At 37.5% G+C, this 20,034-nt stretch overlaps 3 protein-coding genes across 4 annotated transcripts; 1 reads left to right on the forward strand and 2 right to left on the reverse strand.

The window, feature by feature from the left end:
• Positions 1-535: 535 nt before the first annotated feature.
• On the forward strand, positions 536-4,271 carry LOC121782516 (ras-related protein RABD2a-like). Its single transcript, XM_042180383.1, has 8 exons — positions 536-785; positions 1,599-1,671; positions 2,175-2,222; positions 2,299-2,346; positions 3,186-3,257; positions 3,342-3,497; positions 3,580-3,683; positions 3,864-4,271. Exons 1-8 carry the CDS (start codon positions 772-774, stop codon positions 3,958-3,960), a joined length of 612 nt encoding a protein of 203 aa, XP_042036317.1. The 5' UTR covers positions 536-771; the 3' UTR covers positions 3,961-4,271.
• A 2,031-nt stretch (positions 4,272-6,302) lies between these two features.
• Positions 6,303-9,908, reverse strand: LOC121782669 (ethylene-responsive transcription factor 5-like). Its single transcript, XM_042180622.1, has 2 exons — positions 9,414-9,908; positions 6,303-6,398 (listed from the first exon to the last, which is right to left on the reverse strand). Exons 1-2 carry the CDS (start codon positions 9,906-9,908, stop codon positions 6,303-6,305), a joined length of 591 nt encoding a protein of 196 aa, XP_042036556.1.
• A 4,406-nt stretch (positions 9,909-14,314) lies between these two features.
• On the reverse strand, positions 14,315-19,290 carry LOC121782404 (ATP-dependent 6-phosphofructokinase 4, chloroplastic-like). 2 transcript variants are annotated; one of them, XM_042180226.1, is made up of 14 exons: positions 18,959-19,289; positions 18,801-18,847; positions 18,681-18,720; positions 18,543-18,605; positions 18,315-18,452; positions 17,822-17,980; positions 17,688-17,741; positions 17,540-17,608; positions 16,852-16,981; positions 16,728-16,768; positions 16,167-16,391; positions 15,679-15,727; positions 15,022-15,176; positions 14,315-14,787 (listed from the first exon to the last, which is right to left on the reverse strand). In XM_042180226.1, the coding sequence occupies exons 1-14, from the start codon at positions 19,232-19,234 to the stop codon at positions 14,623-14,625; spliced, it is 1,611 nt and encodes a 536-aa protein (XP_042036160.1). In that variant the 5' UTR covers positions 19,235-19,289; the 3' UTR covers positions 14,315-14,622. The 2 variants fall into 2 exon arrangements, with proteins under 2 accessions (XP_042036160.1, XP_042036161.1); XM_042180227.1 differs by lacking the exon at positions 17,540-17,608 and having other exon boundaries at positions 18,959-19,290.
• Positions 19,291-20,034: the final 744 nt, after the last annotated feature.

The following is a 20,034-nucleotide window of genomic DNA, read 5'->3' on the forward strand; positions in this document are numbered from 1 at the left end:
TTCTTACCCGGAACCGAATAATAAATCAGTTTTAAATTTTCAATTTTAGATTTTAATTAGTATCCAATTATTTTATAGGGATTGTGTGTGTATATGTCATGTGTGTGTCTGTGTTGAGTCTGTGTGTGTGCGTGTAACGTGTTGTGTGTGTGTTTAAGGTGTTGTGTGTGCGTGTTTAGGTGTTGAGCGTGTGTTTGTTTAAGATGCTGTGTGAGTATGGTGCTGCATGTGTTTAGGTGTATGTTTGTTAGTAGTATTTTGTTGTGTTGATTTTGATTTTTAGGTATTATATTTTTTAGGTATTTATTGAATTATTGTTTAGGTATTGGAATATTGGATGATGAATATTGTTATCGTGTTGATTTGTATTTTTGTGTGTCCTTTTAATTTTTTTCAGTATAAATTGCTCTATTTCTTGATATTGAATTATTTAAAAAAATTAAAATTAAAAAACTACAAATCTGATCCGATTTCTAACCGGAATCAACCGAGTAAGAACCGATTTAGACTCCCAATCCTAATCTTTACTATTCCGTGTGAGATTACTTAAACAATATAGCGGTGTCGGTGTTTGTATAAATAAATTCTCATCCGATTCAGACTCCTAATCCTAATTCATTTCTTCCACAACCTTTTCGCTCTGCCTTTACACTACAGCAAAAAAAAAAAACAAATCCGGTCAACTCCTTCGGCGCTGTTCAATCCTTCTCGCCAGCGATCATCGAGAAGGATTATTTCCGGCTACTCTCCGTCAACCTCCCGACACCAATCATGAATCCCGAATAGTAATTATCACATCTCTCTATTTACCGATTATTGCGTCACGATTGCGAAAATCGTCGGTGGTCTTGTATTCCGATTCGTTTCGGATTGGGTTTGATAGATCCACAAGCGTTTCCCTGGGAATTCAGTTTGATTTTTTTATTTTTTAGTCGTGATTGTAGATCCGTGAAATTTTGTGTTTGTAAGATTGGATTTTGATGCATCTATGGTCGATCTTCCTTCTCTAGCTGATTATTTTCTTTGTGATATTTCTGTTGGGATCGGAGATCCTCTTGTTGTGTCTGTGCATAGTTTTTGCTGAGTTTGCACCTGGACTGCTGTTGGATGGTAATTTGATGTTTTTGGTTGGGATCTTTCTGAATTTCGGTAGTTATAAATCAGTCTGTAAATTACCCGATTGTGTGGTTTTGAATTTTGGTTATTTGATTATAGGGATTGTTTTCTCAATTTTGTATGTGGTTACAAAATTGAGAGGTTTAGAGAGTTGTGTCTGCTTTAGGAGTTAGGACCTGAAGCCTCTTGAATGTAGATTGGACTTCAACCTAATAATAGGATGCCAGGGGAATATTATTTTTTCATGTTTATAAATCAATGGCGATTCTCACAAATTCTCTATTCCTTGGTTTTTTGTGCTTAAAGTAGTCATGATTCTAATATTACAATTGAGGGATGGATAACAACTGTCGTTTTCCCCTGTTGGGGCAGGACGTATATAAGATAAATTTTGCAGATTGCTTAAATTTGGTAGCATCACTTACTTTTGCCACTGAATACTAAATCATTGAAATTTTTTTTCTCTTAATTGTGTCTTTCAGCGACTACTTGTTCAAGCTTCTTTTGATTGGAGACTCAGGTGTTGGCAAGTCATGCCTTCTACTCAGATTTGCTGTAAGTGTTGCTTAATGCAGTGTTCTTGTGGTCATGTCACTAAACTTTCTAAAGTAGTTCCGCGCGACCATATTGAAAATCATGACGTGTTTCCCCATACAAATTACCCTGTGTTGAAAAGGAAGCGTTGAAGAGAAACATTACTTTCCTGATTATTAAGAACATGTTTTTCTGCTAAATATTCTATCCATTTCTGCTTGTGTAGTGGAACTGTTATTATATATCTTATGTTCGTGATGATCACTCTTTTGATTGGTAACATGTCTTTTTAGCAATCACTTTGATTACAACTATTTGTAGAAAATAAATTATACTCTCTCTTTATCTATCTTTGTAGGCTTGTAGCTTATTATGGTAATAAGCGAGTGTTTGGTCATTGTCTGTTATATTTTTTTGGTTTTGCATGCCTTCACTCTTTTTCCAAAAGAATTCCTCTCTCGAGTAAATCAATGATTTATCTCAAACAGCATTACTGATTCACCCGTATCTGATTTTATGGACAGGACGATTCTTACCTTGATAGCTACATCAGCACAATCGGTGTTGATTTTGTAAGGGGTTATCCTTTTGCTCTGTGTATTTTACATGGTTTATTTACAATTCTAATCACATATTCACTTACTGCAGAAAATTCGTACAGTGGAGCAAGATGGGAAGACTATCAAGCTTCAGATTGTAAGCTTTTCTTCTTCATTCTATATTAATATGAACGGCAGTGTTATTTTGTTTACTTGTTGATTTCATCATTGTAAAATTGTTTGATACTTAATATGTTTGGGGGCTTCTTTTGGTCTTTTACTTGCTAGGTCTGATGTGGATCTTCTTATCAGATGTAATTTTTGAAGTACAGAGACATGCTTCTTGTATTCATTTCATAGTGTGTATGGTTCCCTTTCGATTCTATATTATTATAAACAGTAGAATTTGGGTGTTTACCTGTAGAATGTAGATAGTTATTCATCATTGTAAATAATTTTGGAACTCAATATGTTTGAGGGGTTATTTTGGTGTTTTACTCTAAACTCAATAATTTTGTATCTCATGTTAGTTCAATCTGATTAGATGTAGCTTTTCAAGGAACACAAACCTATTTCTTTTATTCACCTCTTTGTATGTATGGCTCCCCTATGATATCAATAAGACAACGGGAAGCAATTAATTGGGAAAACCAATGTTCCTCTTTTAGTAATGATGCTCTTAGTCCGATGGAGTGATTTTGTTGGTTTCCTTTTGTTACTGTTGCTGTTCGGTTTTCTAGTGAAATCATCTAGTACTGCAGTGGAGGAATATTTACAGATAATCTTTGAATGTGTCAAGTATGAGTGACATAGCTTTCAATGTGTGCAAATGCTGTTGATTTCTGTTCTGTAATGAGAAACTTGATATCCTGAGGTTATTTGCAGATGGTTGTATTCTGATTTGGGGTACGATTATGTTATTGCATTTGATCCTTGTGATACTTCCTCCCAATACCAGTGTTTTTTAAAAGTAAGCGTATTTTCATTTTTTTGCAGTGGGATACTGCTGGGCAGGAACGTTTCAGAACTATAACTAGTAGCTATTACCGTGGTGCACATGGAATTATAGTTAGTCTCTTTCTTCTTGATTTACTGCAAATGTAAAACTGTGTTTCTAGTTTCTGATATATTCCGGACTTGGAATTTTCGCAGATAGTATATGATGTAACTGACCAAGAAAGCTTCGACAACGTGAAACAATGGTTGAATGAGATTGACAGATATGCAAGTGAGAATGTGAACAAGCTCCTTGTTGGAAACAAGTGCGATCTTGCTGAAAACAGGGCTGTGCCTTATGAAACAGCAAAGGTAAGCATTTTCTATGTTTGCTTGTGTACTTTTGCTTTAGACTGATAAGTCTTCGCTGAAATAAATTGTTTTTTTGATGAAGGCATTTGCCGATGAAATTGGCATCCCCTTTATGGAGACTAGTGCCAAAAATGCAACAAACGTCGAACAGGCTTTCATGGCTATGTCTGCTGACATCAAGAATAGGTTTGCTTTATTTTGTCTTGTTCTTGAAAGTTCATTTGTTATCAGTACACTTTTGTGATTTCAGCATATTATGTATGAGTATATTATTCCTTGTTCAAGTCGATCATAGTTGCCTTGAGCGTGAGCATGTCTCCACACCAAATCTGTTGTTGAAGCATATCATTTCATTGATAAACGCAGGATGGCAAGTCAGCCTGCATCAAACAGTGCTAGGCCACCAACTGTGCAGATTCGTGGACAACCTGTTGCCCAGAAGAGTGGATGCTGCTCGTCTTAGTGGGACTGCTGTTAATACTTGGTGGGGGTTGGCAGTCACGTTTGTGCAGCCTTATATAAGTGGTGTACGCCTTATATAAGTGTTACACCTTAATATTAGTTCTCTATTCTTTCAAATATATTTGATTTGCTAAAGTGGCTGTACAAATTATGAAGGACTGGGTTACTTTTAATAGCTTCCGTTTGTTATATTGTTTTTACTTCCAAATAGTTCAGTCCACAGGTAGCAGTGTCCTAATGTTTGCAAACATGTGGTCAAGCCTGACTCATTTGGAATAGAATTCTGTAATATGTGATTTGTGTTGCTTTTAATTTGGTTATTCTTTTAATAAATAGTTATTACTTATGAATTTGATTTCGTGGTAAAAAAATAGAACGGCTGTTGATAATGATATGTCATAAGTTGTGCTGGTGTTGATAAAAGAAGACGATGTGAGTAGGTTATGTTTTTTATGATTTGACCTTAGCAATATCACGGGAGTGACCATTTTTGGTGGAGCTTTATTTCGCATTATTTACTGTTTTGTTAAACTTGTTACGATGTTTTGGATTATGTTTTGATAATACTTTGTTTTTATTATTTAATTTACTTCCTAACTATCAAATTATTATTTTGGAATATCAATGCTATTTAATAATGTTCGCATTATTCAGAAATGTGATTTGATCTTCCCAATGTTTTATGGTATCATAGAAAACAATGTAACATCACAATTATGAATTACGGTATTCTTGAAAAATCAGTTATCTCTTTAAAATGATTACTACGTCTCTAGCGAATAATCAAGTTTCCCGATATCCTAAAATTCGAACTTTTCAATTATAGAAGAATTAAAATTTTATGAACAACAAATTTGATTTTAGCAAAAGATATGATTATATGATCAAGATTGTTCAAATAGGATAAAAAAAAGGATAGTCACAGCAATTAATTGCAAGTAATACTCACGCAATATGTTTCAATACACTAATCTCACAAGAAATGTATTTCCTAAAAGAGAAATGATTTAGAGACATAATGCAACGCCATAATGAGGTTAAAATAGTCATTTTAGATTGTTTTATGTTTTTATTTAAATAAATGTTTTGTACATATACCATACTACCCTTATGCATATAAAAACATTTATTTATATTTAAGAATTACTTGCTTAGGAATGGTGTTTTTTACATTTATTTATACGGATTACTTGATTTAAGCAAATTATACTCAAATTGTATGAAGTGTATTAAATACACCAATGATGCTAAATTTTGAATTATTCTTTCTAACTTCAATCACAAATTTATTTAAAAAAAATTAATTTTGTATAATTTATTTAAACTTTATTTAAATAATACATTATAAATTTATATTTTTTTAATTCTAAACTTATAGGTACGTAATAGATTTAATACTCAACCTTAATTTTATAATTACAAAACATAATTGAATCTAGAATTTATATTTATAAGATTAATAAATCAATTCAATTGCTTGAGTTCCTAGAGCATCAAAATTAAGATTTGAAATTTATACATGTTTTATTTTATTAATGGACAAAATGTTAGAGAACAACAATTTAAATTTATATACTAGAATTAAATTGTTACATGGTGTCAAAATAATGTGTTTTAGCTATAGAAATTTAATTGTCATGTTCACAATTAATAGTAGGGTATCCAGTCCCGATTTCAATTTCAATTTTTACCTTCACTGCTGGACGAGCTGACGGAGGTACAGGGCGGATGGCGGCGGCTGGGCAGTAAGGGCTGCAGCGCAGGCTAGAGAGCATGAGAAGGGAGGGAGGCGTGTCTGCGTGCGCTCGTTGCGGCTGGCGCTGGGAGGGGAGACGGCGGTGGCGGCAGCGGAGGGAGGCGCAGGAGTGAGAGCAGGAGAGGGGAGGGAGGTTACGGTCAGTAACCCTAATATTTAATTATTTAAACTATGATCAGTTAGAGGAACAGACGCTCATGTAGTCATGTTAAATATTTAATTAATTTAATTACTTAATTTGATAAAAATTAGAATAAATACATTATTTATTAATTTAAAAAAATCGGATAATTCAGATATACCCGATCCCGATCCCGATTTTTTCCTCATGTAGTCATGTAGTCAATTCCCGATCCCGATCCGAAATCCGATTTTTCGGGATTTGAGTATCCAATTACCCGATTTTTCGGGTTCGGATATGTAGAGTTCCTAAGTCATGTAGAGTACCAATTACATTTATTAGTGTACTAGAATGTTCTCATTCACCCTATAAATACTAGGGTGAATGAACATTTGAAGATAAGAAAACAAATATTGAAATATTTCTCTATACACTTATATCTACCAAATGACTAACCAATCTTTCTTCACCTCTCTCGATTACCATCTTTAAAAATAATAACAGTAGACATTTGTGGATAAGGCGACAACGGCGGCACCTCAAATATCCCTTTCCCTTCTCCCTGTTAAGAGCCTCCTGCTCCTAACGTGAGAATTCCGTCCGAATTCACAACTGTAACACCACAATTCGCCCTCGTTTAAGGGTCGGCAGACAAACGATCGGGCTGGTGCGGAGGAGTCTCCGTCGGCAGCGTTGAGAGTTTAAATCCGTTGATTAATCTGGCACCCAAGTCTTGGGTCGGCGGTGATCTTCGGAGATAGAGCTGGGCGCAAGAATGAATCTTGTCGGCAGCGATAGATAATTTTGGATTCTTGATACTCCACAAGTGGGTAAACGATAATGATTTTATTAATTGGATGAATAAAATGATAACAATCTCTCATATTTATAATACTCTAATACTACTACCCTAACTTATTGAACAAGAAACAAATATCTAAACAAATATGAAAAAGATACGGTAAATCAAAATATAACTAAATAATTGGAGATAGGATCGTATCAACTCCCCCACGGTTGAAATCCACCTTGTCCTCAAGGTAGGAACCATAAAACCACGAAGAGAGTTGAAAGTAGAAGCTTTGGCGCGGTATCTCCTCCTGGATCAAATGCCCACCGAATAGTTCTGCGTCTCCCTTCATCATTTCCACCTAAAATCACCAATAGAGAACCGTGTTGGGTATAAGATATGGTGGACACCCCCGCCACATTGATGTCGTGACAATTCAACGCTAAGATGAAAAGTTTTGCCACACCTCCATTAAAGCTCAAACACGGCGTGCCATTTCTCGGAGGAATCAACCTTGCATCGGCGTCGAGCGACGATAATCGAGAATTCATACTTGTAACATTACTGACATTCAAATCCACATAGACACAAGCAACTACGGGCAAATCAGTGTAAGCACCATCTCCTTTCTTGCCCCAACAATTTCCAAGAACATTTTTGGATGACACTTGAACAACATTGAGTGAGGCGATGACCTTCTTCACTTCATCAGTGGAATCGTCCTCCTCTACATCGTCTAACAATGCATCTTCCTCCTTCTCTTTACTCATATCGGAGCTGCACGGTGGGTAGATTTCATCAAAAGATGAAACTTGTTGGTCTTCGAGTCTGCCATCTCTACCTTCCCTAGATCCCCGATTCTCATTAGGCAAGCCACGATCCATGAGTTTCTTTGCTACTGTCTCTAATATGGAGTTCTCTGAATCACAACGCTCATCCTCTAATATGGAGTCCTCTGAATCACAAAGCTCTGCATCTAATATGGAGTCCTCTGAATCACAAAGCTCCTCGTCGTCGTCTCGTGTTGGCTAATGCATGTGAGTAACGACCTCTCCATAACATCTGCCCTCATCTACCTCACTCCGAAAGCGATGCGGCAGTGGAGGCTGCGGCAAAGGTCGGAATTTTAAAAACCCACGAACAATGGGATCCACATGTGTTGGTGGTTCATGTGACGAGTAGTCCGATGTGGGGACAGATCCCGATGGAAGCTGAGAAGGGGGCTGCGAAGAGGAGACCCCTAGCTGCCCTCGAGGCCCCCGATTCTGCCAAGGCCGACGCGAACTCGTAGGCGTTGTCGATGGCTGGCCACGATCTACCTGAATGTCTGCTAACTCCAACGTTAAGGCCATCGCGGCTGCAAGCGACGAGGGGCGATGTAACTGCAGACGCTCCTGCATGTCTGGTTTAAGGCCTGTGACAAAGAGTGTGAATAACTCCGATTCCGGGACCCCTTGCACCCTGTTGAGGTACCTGTCGAAAGTATCATGATATTCCCGCACTGTTCCTGTCTGAGTAAGCTTGGCGAGAAGGCCATAATAATTCTTAAAACTCTGCCCGTCAAAACGATGTCGTACCTCTTCCAAGAAATCCTGCCACGCGACGAAATAGTTGTTTGCGCAATAATTGAACACCCACTCCGCCGCCGGCGGATCAAACAAGCACTACGCTGAGCGTCGGGCATCATAACGTGGTCGAAGTAGTACTGTACCCTAGACACCCAATTAGTTGCGTCAGATCCGTTGAATCGGGGTGGGTGCATCTTAACCCGCTGCGGTTTCTCATAGCCCGCAACGTGGGATTGGTAACGATGCGGTGGGTCCCAACACGAAGCGGGGCGGTTGAAATTCTGATGTGTGTCCCCTTGAATATCCCAGCCGGGGCCCGTTCGGCCCCTCTCCTCGCGGAAGCAAAAAGTAGGGTTTCTCGGCTGAAACCCTCTCTCCATCGGTCTCCTTCTCCTATTGTCGTCCCATGGTGGGTCATCCCCGTCGTCGAACCCGGTTGGCATCTCCAAGTCGCGCGTTAGCGAAGGGTCAAGGTTGTCGAACCTACGATCGGCTTCCTCCCTCCATACGTCCAACTTATCAAGTTTCTCCAATACACGATCAAGTTTGGTGCTGACGTGATCGTCCTGATGGTGTTCGTCCGTTGGGCGACCCTCTAGGTCATCGTCGTCCCCTGACGAACGATGGTACCCGCCACCGCCGCGGCGGCCTCCGATTGGTGGGGGACCCCCAAACCTGTTAACTGGGTAAGAATCTTGGCGATTCTGCCCCCAAACTGACTTTCCGTTGTTGTTGTTGTAACGCTTCATGAGTACTGGATGAAAGCACCAGTTGTTAAGAGCCTCCTGCTCCTAACGGAGAATTCCGTCCGAATTCACAACTGTAACACCACAATTCCGGCGCCCTCGTTTAAGGGTCGGCGGACAAACGATCGGGCTGGTGCGGAGGAGTCTCCGTCGGCAGCGTTGAGAGTTTAAATCCGTTGATTAATCCGGCGCCCAAGTCTTGGGTCGGCGGTGATCTTCGGAGATAGAGCTGGGCGCAAGAATGAATCTTGTCGGCAGCGATAGATAATTTTGGATTCTTGATACTCCACAAGTGGAAAAACGATAATGATTTTATTAATTGGATGAATAAAATGATAACAATCTCTCATATTTATAATACTCTAATACTACTACCCTAACTTATTGAACAAGAAACAAATATCTAAACAAATATGGAAAAGATACGGTAAATCAAAATATAACTAAATAATTGGGAGATAGGATCGTATCACTCCCCCATCCCAAACGGCCGTCCAACTTGACGGCGTTAGTGGCACTGCAGCCGTCTTCGTTTTCACAATCTTGACCTCTTTCTCCTGTCTCTCCTCATCACCCTCCCTGTCCCTCGGCCTCTTCTGCCCGATCTCAAGCGGGAAGTTGAGAATGGCCTTGCTCCCCCTGAGCTTGAAGGCCGCCGTATCGTAGGCCTTGGCGGCCTCCATCGCGGTGTTGAACGTCCCCAGCCAAACCCTAGTCCCCTTCCGAGTGGGGTCGCGTATCTCCACCGCAAACTTCCCCCACGGCCGCTGCCTCATGCCTCTGTAGTGTCTGCGCTCGCCCGAATCCACGACCGATTTTGGAATGACTATGTTGAGCGCCGGCTTCACCTTCTCCCTCGTTGAGCTGGATGTTCTTGAGATTTGGTAGTGGTTTTCTGCAAAAGAATAGTCATCGAGGAGGTGTTGGCGTTTGATATCAAGAGCTGAAGTTTGGTCGGGAGAAGCCATGAGTTTGTTTGAGATATGAGAGTGGGGTTTGTTGTTTGTGTCTATCTATGTTTGATTTTGTTATGAGTGGAAAATAAGTAGTGAGAAAATGTGTATATATATTATGAGGGATGGGTTGAGTAAGGAGGTTTCGAAGTGGGTTCGGTTGAGGAGAGGAAGGAACGAATGCGAACAAAACACTTTCCACTCCCTTCCTCCCTAGTAATTTGTCACAATTTGATTCGCTGGCACATGTTTTAAGAAATAAAATAGAAACTGGGTTAAAAAAGTTAGGGGAATATGAGTCCTACCTATATATATTCTCTCCGTCCTAGAAAGTGTGTCACATTTCACCTTTTAGCATTTTCAGTAGTGGACCTTATATTACATTAACTAATTCTTACTCACATTTTATTATTTAGGCTGGTAAAATGCGCACATGATGGAAGAATCATTTTGATTCGGCACGAGCATAAGAAATTGTTTGACTTTATGAAGAAAAATAAAGGAAGAAAGTGAGTGGAATTTGGAACTCATTTTTTATGGTATTAGTTTTATCATGGATTGTGAGTGTAAAAGTTAGTGGAATATAGGATAAAAAAGTAAATAGTTGGTGGATAATTCAAAACGGCAAAATAATTTTAAATAGTGGACTTAGAATGTAAAGTAAGTCACGACGCTAGTTGGTTTGTCGGTTTCCTATATATGAAAATGACTTAACTATTAAAAAACTTTTTAAAATAAAAAATGACGCAACTATAATGGAATTTAGTAAGAGTACAGTGACAAAGGCTTTTGTTTCGACCTTACTTCCTCGCCCATACATGCGAACCAACTTATTTTAATGTTATGGATACTTTTCGAATTTTTTAAGGAACATATTTTGACTTGGAGTGAGAGTTGTATTCACAATTGGGTCGTTGCATTTTTCTTTGATTTTACAATCCTTATTTGTTTGGCATTGGATCATCCACGTCACAAAATATCAGATAAATTACTTAGCCATCGTTAAAACCGTCCCTATTGTCAGTCACTTTGTTACTTTATGTTTTATTTGGATCTGTGCTTCATCACGAAATAAAAATAGAAATTTTGATATGGATTCCTAGATGATAAAATATAAGGATTAACAGCGGACTTTCTATATCGAGAATCTAGTTTGATCATTCCAAGAGCATCAAATCCTCGACCTATTTGCTATATGATTAGCCGATGCAGCTTGCAATTCACGAGATCTGGGTTCGATTCCCACATCATTCCTTCTGTTAATTTCTCACTTCTCTTTTATGATTATTTGATATTTTTCGCACGCCTGATTTGTATTTTCTTTGGATTTTTTCACACTTAATTTGATTCTTAATTCCTCATCTATTAATTCATTTACATTTATTTTTGTATCTAGTAGATTTTCTCAAAGCTAAATTACTTTATTTGTCTAGTAATTAAATCTTTTTAGTTAATTCATTAATTAGTAATTAAATTATTTATGTTTTTTTATCACATTAGTAATTTTATGTAGATTTTATTTATTTACAATTTGTGTAAATATTATTACTATGGGATCACAAAGTAATGTTCTTTGTAATCTATGAATAAGAATATAATTCTTAATCCTATAATTATGTGAATATAAATGTAGGGTTGTGATCAATTGAGATTTTTAGTCTAATTGAGATGCATTATCAATTACTCTTTTTTATTAATTGAGTGGTCCAAAATTTACCACATAAAAAATACTTTTAGATTAATTAATTATGAAAGGGAAGAAGGATAATTCCAGTTGAAAACAAATGAACAAATCCCAATTGAAAACAAAGAGCAGCAACTTCTCTCCTTCCATTTGTCGCCTGTCAAATCCGCCGGAGCCGTCAACCACTTGTCGGCGCCACCCCGACACCGTTGATTACTGATTACTCATAGCCGCCCTAACTTTTCTCACTTTCCCCATTTCCTCGGTCAATTTCTCTCTCCACCGCTGTGCCCCGACACCAACCGCAACCTATCCCCCAAATCCACCGCCACTGATCAGATCGACGGCGATCCTGCCGTTTGGGCGGCCTTCTCCCAGAATTTCCGGCAGGTGCAGTCGGTTCTCGACCGCAACCGCCTCCTCATCCAGCAGGTCAACGACAACCACCAATCCAAACTCCACGACAACCTCGTCCAGAACGTCTCTCTCATTCAGGAAATCAGCGGCAATATTTCCAAGGTCGTCTCCATGTATTCCGATCTCTCCTCCAATTTCTCCACCGTCTGCACCAGCACCGCTCCGCCGCCAACACAAACTCCTCCGACAAGCGCTGATTCTCTACTCAACTTCACCAATCTCAATAACTATATTTTACTTTCCAGTTTTTGTTTGTGCTTCGCTTCTAATTTGGTGTGCACTTCATGTTTCCAATTAAATTCCTTATTGCTCTCATTTATCATCCATCTTCACTCTTTGTAATTATTTGAGAGATTGATTTTCCAAAATATACTTTTGTTATAGGATTTGAATTTTTTGCAAGCTTAATTATTGATTTGTTTAAGGAATTGGAAGTTTTAGGGTTTGGATTATCAAGCTTAATTATAATGCACTCTAGGTGTTTAGTGATATTCCCCAGTTGGGAATTAGTTGCTAAGAGTTAGATTCAAGATTTAGCTATCTCCCTTTTTTAATGTTAACTACGCACATATAATGTCAACTACAAATATAATCTATATCAACTACATATAAAATTCATGTCAACTACACACATATAATGTCAACTACATATATAATTCATGTCAACTATACACATATAATGTCAACTATGTGTACAATGCATGTCAATTACATATATAATCCATGTCAACAACATACATATAATATCAACTACATATATCTACATATATTATATGTAAAACGTTGTTGTTGACATAAATAATATAGGTCGTTGACATGAAAATATTTGTTGTTGACATTAATTATTTGTAAAATGTTGTTGTTGACATAATAGTTGACATAAATAACGTTTGTTGTTGACATCGTAGTTGACATAATGTCTCTATAGTTGACATTGCGCGAAAATGACAATTATGCCCCTTAGTTGACATAATGTTTCCGTAGTTGACATCGCGCGAAAATTATGAATGAATGACTGAAAATGCATCTTAGTTCTCAATTAGGCCCAAAAATTTCAACCTAACAGGACCCTTATGTGGGGTGTGTTATATTGCTAATTCACTCCTAAATTGCTAACTACAACTAAATGATATGCATTGGATTATTAAATCAAGGTATAAGATCATTGCTCCATAAGTATCAATAAAATGTAGAAAAAATATCAATAAGGGATATTAATATCAATTAACACAAAGTTAGTTATAACTAACTTTTAAAAAGTATCTCGAAACTATCTCAATTTAAATTATTTTTTCACACAATACATGTTAAATTAGAGATAATTTTATAAGGATTGTAATAAAATCTCACTTGCATATGTTCCGATGTCAAAATTTTAAATTTTTTTTTTGAATTTTCATATTTTTATCGTAGCAGTTAAATGTCAACATACATATGATAATATGTCAATACAATAGATATACAATGTCAATGCTAAATTGTATTGACATAATCAATGAATCGTATTGATATCTTTAATATACTATATTTACATTTTGATTTAAAACCCTAATTTTAGTAGTTTTTTTTATCTTTTTAAATTTAAATAATAATAAAATGAAATTACACATGACAATTTATAGACCACATGATCTCTACAAATCTTATGGTTTTAAATTAGTTGTAGTTAGCAATTAAAGGTTGAGTTAGCAATTGATCACACCCATATATTATGTTCCACTAAATTTAACTTTAAAGTTATATTTTAATTTTAAAATATAAAATTTTTAATTACTTCGATATCAAAATTATCGCTATATGTATATTTAATTTATATTGGTCATTTACAAATTATTTATCTCTCATTATCTATCTCTATCTTAACTAGTTAGCTATATAATGTTCAATTCATAATTATTTTTGTCGTAGTCAATACAAAAAATATGCAACAATCAATAGTTGTTTAGACCCCAGTATTAAAATCCCGCGTCCGCCACTAGAGGGAGTACTAAATAGCGGTTACATGAAGATGGTTGCATCTGTATACATGTCCAAGTAGTACTCAACCTAAAGAAAACAATGGATGCCCATGGACACATTCATGCAAATGAACAAAGTTGGGTATTCGGGTACCAGATTTTCGGGTTCTGATACCCGCTTCGAGTACCCAATACACCTTTCGGGTTGGGGGTTGGGTATGCATTTTAGGCGATTTCAGGGTCGGGTACCCCTGTTCCCGAATTTGCAGTTGTGACTTGCGGCTCTAAAAATATTTGATTAAGTACCACTCGAAACAAAGTGGAAGCAGGGTTGTATTAATTGAACATCACAAACAGAGAAATAGTCCAGTGGCAGTTTTAAGAGGATATCATTCAAAAAAAGAGTGGATTATTACATAATACAGATGGATTAGGACTAGCACTGGGAAGATCAACTATAGCAAGATATGCCAATAAATCAAAATGAATTCTCCATGGCAGACTAAACCATTTACTAAAACTCATCTCTACTCTCATAAGTACATATCACATTTTCCTATCAATGCAATCACCTGCCTAAGGACCCTCATTAACAGCTACAGGCAAGAGTATTCATTTGGAGACTTATGGAGAATCAGTAACTGTGAATCCCTCAACTGTATTTATAATTTTATATTGAAGTGATCTTTAAATTATGAAAGTCATCATCAATCGTATTGGCAAACCTTTCCTGCACAACCTCGCAACCGAGGAAACTAGGTTGATTCGTGGATGCAAGAAGTCGGGCCCACATTCTGTCTGTCAATTTCACAATGTTTGTCGTCTCTGTAACTCGCTGAAATCAGAAGCACAAATTTGTTCTCAGCAAACGGTTATTAAAAAAGAAAAAAATGAAAGCCAAAGCATCTAAATGTTTAGTAGCTAAGATTCCATCACATTTGGAAGTGCAAGCATTGGTTTACTAAGCACTCTGCAAGGTCCAATCTTACCTGCTTTACTTTTGAAGCATATTAATAATGCTTTGATTTCATAACTAAGTTGATTGATTACGTATTAGAAATTAGCTTACGCTTATTGGAATATAGGCATGTCTGCTGTTTACAGGCCCAACGGTGAATCCAGTGTACCCTGCCATAGCTCCATGGATGGCACTGTGAGCAAGAAGTGTACAGTAGATGTTGTCTGATGCATTACTAGGAATTGCTCGAATCATGTATGTTGGATCTGTAGAAGTAGTGCATACACGTTTGATAAATGAATAAAGATTGGAAAGAAAAGGTAGATTCTAACTTCATAAAACATCACAGTTGAATAAAGGGACTACGGATAGCTTAAATCTAAAGAGTGGAAAACAAATTATTAAAACATACAAATACTGTATTCTCATAGCTTTCTCTTTGACTTTTTGTCCACGTGCGTCTAGCTTATTTAGAAAATACATTGACAGAGAAAAATTGTTGTCGTATTTTGTGAGCATGTCTCTATCAAGATACAGGATACTTACTCTTAAATCCTGAAATTATAAGTAAATTTCACTACTTATCTGAGCATATCTTCAGTGAATGAAATGACAGAAGTGAAATATAAACATCCTAAGTTCAGAGAGATCTTTATATTTCACTTCTGTCATTTCATCCACTGAAGAAATATAAACGACCTAAATTTTGGGATAAGTATCTCAAATAGTAGCAGCTGTACTATAAGTTAACAAGAAGTTCGATATTACCTATATATTTCATATTGATTGCCATCTTCCGAACATTCGTGAAATGATCCTGAGGAAGAAAATAATCTGAGTTCAATAGGCACTATGAACGATTTTAGTACAAGGAAAAATTAGACACCAAATCCTACAATAGAACTTTTTAGATACAAATATCTTCATGGAGTTGAAAAAAAGATGGCAAGGGATCCTATAGAAGGACAATTACTATCAGTAGGAAGTGATGGTGCCACATACAACTTATTAACAGAATCGGCTAAACAAAAGAAAAACATCATGTTTTAGAAAATGGGCCAAAGAATGGCGTATTCAATACGAAACGAAACCATGGAATAAGAAGTTGAAAAACATGCAGATTCATATAGGCGCAAATGGAGTTTAGTAAACATTAAGACCAAATAACTGAACTACATAATTACCAGAATCCCCCACGTGAATTCATAATATGAGAGAGAGAGAGAGAGATGCATATGCAGAATACTCCAAGATACCTTAATCTTTTGTGTTAGCCAGAGGCCAACATCCAAAAGTAGCCTGTTCCCCGACGCATCTTTTTCAGCAGATGCATGAAAGCTCTGAGCTACATATTCCTGTCCTGCACCTTCAGCCAACACAATCACCATGTGCCCATTTTCTTTCAACCTCTGCTCAACAAATTCAAACAGCCCACCCTGTCCTTCCAAATAGAATGGGGACTCTGGTATCAAGCAACAATCCTGACACAATCAGAAACTGTAAGCAGGTTTTTTCAAACACAATCATACTTTTTCATATTATTTGAAACAGCACTAATATTAATCCCCAGCCTGATACTTAAAAAAATACCGAATCATGAAGAAGGATATCAGAAAATCTGGAACACCTATTAATATGTTTCAGATGTCATAGTATATTCATGCAAACAAGGACAGACTTGAATGATAATAAAATCACCGCATGGAATCCAAATACAAAGGCTCAGAATGACTAAAGAAGGGAAAAAATAACACACACACACAGAGAAATTAATGTGGGCATAATTAAGGCATACAGAGCTAGCTGGTGTCTCTCACCACATCACGGCTTGCTAATGTTGCATGCATGGCAATGAATCCTGCAAAAAAGAGATAGAACCTTTCTGAAGGGTGCATAGAAACTAAAACCAAAGTTCACATATGACTGCTAATTCTATTTTACCACTGTATCGGCCCATAAGTTTCACAATTCCAACTCCATTTTCTACGCTCTCAACTTCCACATGTGCAGCATTTATTGCCCGTTGAGCCTCCTCTACAGCAGTATCAAAACCAAAGGACTTGTCTATCACCTATAGAATTATTGCAAGGCAAATACAGAAAATTAACGAGAAGACGTCCGTTTAAAGGAAATTGAATAACCAACTAAAATTAATTATTCAAATAACCAATTCCCTACCATAATCCTTGATCTGCATGAATACTAGTATTATTTACACATTCAGAATATCCAAAACATAGAAACTATTCAATCATTCCCCTCCATTCAGGGATTGGAAATTTTTTATAGTACAAACATGACAGATTTAAAACATAGCTAGTAATTAATTCAAAATAGTGACTCGGTAACGGGCCAGTATCAGTTACATCAGATTCATTGGCCAAAATAGTGAAATACATGAATCAACAGACCATCTTACTCAACAAAATTAACCATGATTCCTGCCCTTCCTTTGTAGACTCGTGATTGATGGATAGCAAGTCATTTCAAAATATATTTGACTTAGGTCAATAGATGGAAATACTTGTCGAAAGTTACAAACTTATGCACAGTTAAATCCATAAGCATCAGTTAAATAAGGAACATATTGCCACCACTTTACTTGGAAGATCAAATTAGCATAACTTACAACAATATCATTATCAATTGTCTTTGGAATTCCAGCAACTGCCACTTTAATCCCCCGCCTTTCCACTTCCTTAAAGATATGGCAATCATCACCGTAGAAATATTTAATTGACAACAAAATTAGCACAACATAAAATTTCAAAACCCACCTTATAAATTGCAGCAGCGCCTTTTTGTGTACCATCTCCACCAATTATGTAAACCTGTCAACCCAAAAATATTGTGAAAATCTTTCAATAATAGTAACAAAGACAGTACCAGAAAAGGATGAAATATTATATACCTGGTTTATTCCCCTATCCTGAATATTGTCCACTATCTTATTGGTATCATGACCTCCTCTCGACGTTTGCAAGAAAGTTCCACCACGCTTATGAATGTCATTCACAGATTTTGGAGTCAACTGGACAGTATTTTTCGAATAGAACCCTCTATATCCTCCCTGAAAAATCTCATCATTATCATTGACTTATCATATCCATAGGTGCACAAACAACAACACTAGGTGTTAGAAGGGGAGGAAATTACTCTGGTAATAAAATCTTTTATTACCAACCAACTTGCAACATGGTATGACGCCTCAATAAGCCAAATATCAAAGAACCATGAACATAACCAAGAATTACAAAGAGCATGATGCAACAATAGCAATGCAACATTAAGGATGACACAATAAAACAAGAGATTTTTGACACAAGAAATAAGCAACCAATCAGTAATTGCTCGTAAATTCGCAACTTCAGGAGAAAATAGATAGAGCAGAGTAGAAATCTAACCTGAATCCCAAGAATTTCCTCTACGCCATACATACTATTCAAACCACAAACTATCTCTCGTATCACCGTATTAATTCCAGGACATAAACCTCCACAAGTCACGATACATGCACGAACTTCCTCAGACTTAAAGTACACCTAATAAACCAGCAAGAAAAGGAAACTATAAAGACCACATTCCCCTGAACACAATGAAATATAAACATTATACGAAACAACAAACAATACTTTTTCGCGGGGCCCTGCACGCCGAAAATGTACTCCCCTTGGACTTTCCTTCTGAACAACAACCTGAAGGCAAGACGGAACATTTTGATCTACTACAACGCATACATGCAATTCTTATAGAAACTGAGTTTAGTTTACCTTATGTGCCACCACATCTTCGGGGGTAACAAATGTTTGCCTATGACAATACTACAAGTAAGAAGAAGTTGAATACCCTAACCTCCAAAATCAGTAGTAAAAACAAAAGCTTGGGCTTACTTTACTATTGCATAAGCTTGGGTTTTCTTCAGTGGATTTGTATACATCTGAATCATGCCAAAATTGCAAAAACAAAGAAAAACAAAATGGAAACACGTTGTTAAACAATACCAGACATTCGATGTTAATTTCAGAAGAATTGAGGTAGGAAAAGTTACAGCTAAATCGGGGAGGAAAGTTGTCAAGTGCGGCACGTCTTCTAGGATGAAATCTTCTTCATTTTGAGGGTCGGTTGGTGGAATTTCCGAGGCTTGAACTTTAATCGAATGCGAATTGAATGGCCCTCTCAGAGACAGATAGGATTGTTTGGTGAAGACGAATTTCGCGAAACTGAGAGAAGTAAGCGACGGGAAATTATTGGTGCTGAGAAAAGTCGATGGAAAGGAATTTCGAGAGAGAGAATAAGGAGAGAAGGAGGTGAAAGCAGCATCCATTGCTGTGCAACTCAGAAATGGTGACTACTACTCCCTTCGTTTCATTTACTTTATTCTACCGATATACTCTCGTCTTAGAGCACCCGCAACGCGTGCCGCCGGCGTTCCGCGTGCCGTTCCGCCGGAACGGTTTCGCGGCGGAACGCGTTGCGGCGCTGCATTCCGCTCCCGTCTCGTTCCCATTCCGTGCCGGGTGCCGACGGCACGTAACGCGGCACGGAACAAGCCGCCACGCGCCTGGGCGACGTGGCCGATCCCCGTGCGTGCGTGCTTCCCACTCGCCGGCCCGCGAGTGGGACACGTCAGCAATGACGCAATAATTATTTTTTTTTTATAAACATCGAATTTTTTAAAAAAAAAAATTTTAAACGGTAACATTACCGTTTTTTTTAACTTTTTCTTAATTTTTTTAATTTTTATTTTTATTTTCTTATTCTATAAATACACCTAATTCATTCATTTTATACACAACTACACATCTATTCTTCCTACATCAACATCAATTTCTCTCCAATTTTCATATTCTATCTCTTCAAAAAATGTCCGGCGACGGCAATTACGGTGGTGGCGGCGCCGGAGGGTGGGATCTCAACGCGTTCGGCGATTGGGAGACCATGTACAACACACTTGGTGGTTCTGGGTCATCGACGCCGGGCACGCAGGGGTCGGCGACGCCGGGTGGGTACCAACCACCCACTTTCGATGTGGATGCCTACGCTCGAGGCTCGCAGCTTTCCCAGGGTTTGTCCCAGATTCGGGAGGATATCCCCGTTGAACCCACTCAGGGAGGAGGCCGAGGC

The sequence above is a fragment of the Salvia splendens genome, chromosome 20 (assembly GCF_004379255.2).
Source record: "Salvia splendens isolate huo1 chromosome 20, SspV2, whole genome shotgun sequence".
Lineage (NCBI taxonomy): Eukaryota > Viridiplantae > Streptophyta > Magnoliopsida > Lamiales > Lamiaceae > Salvia > Salvia splendens.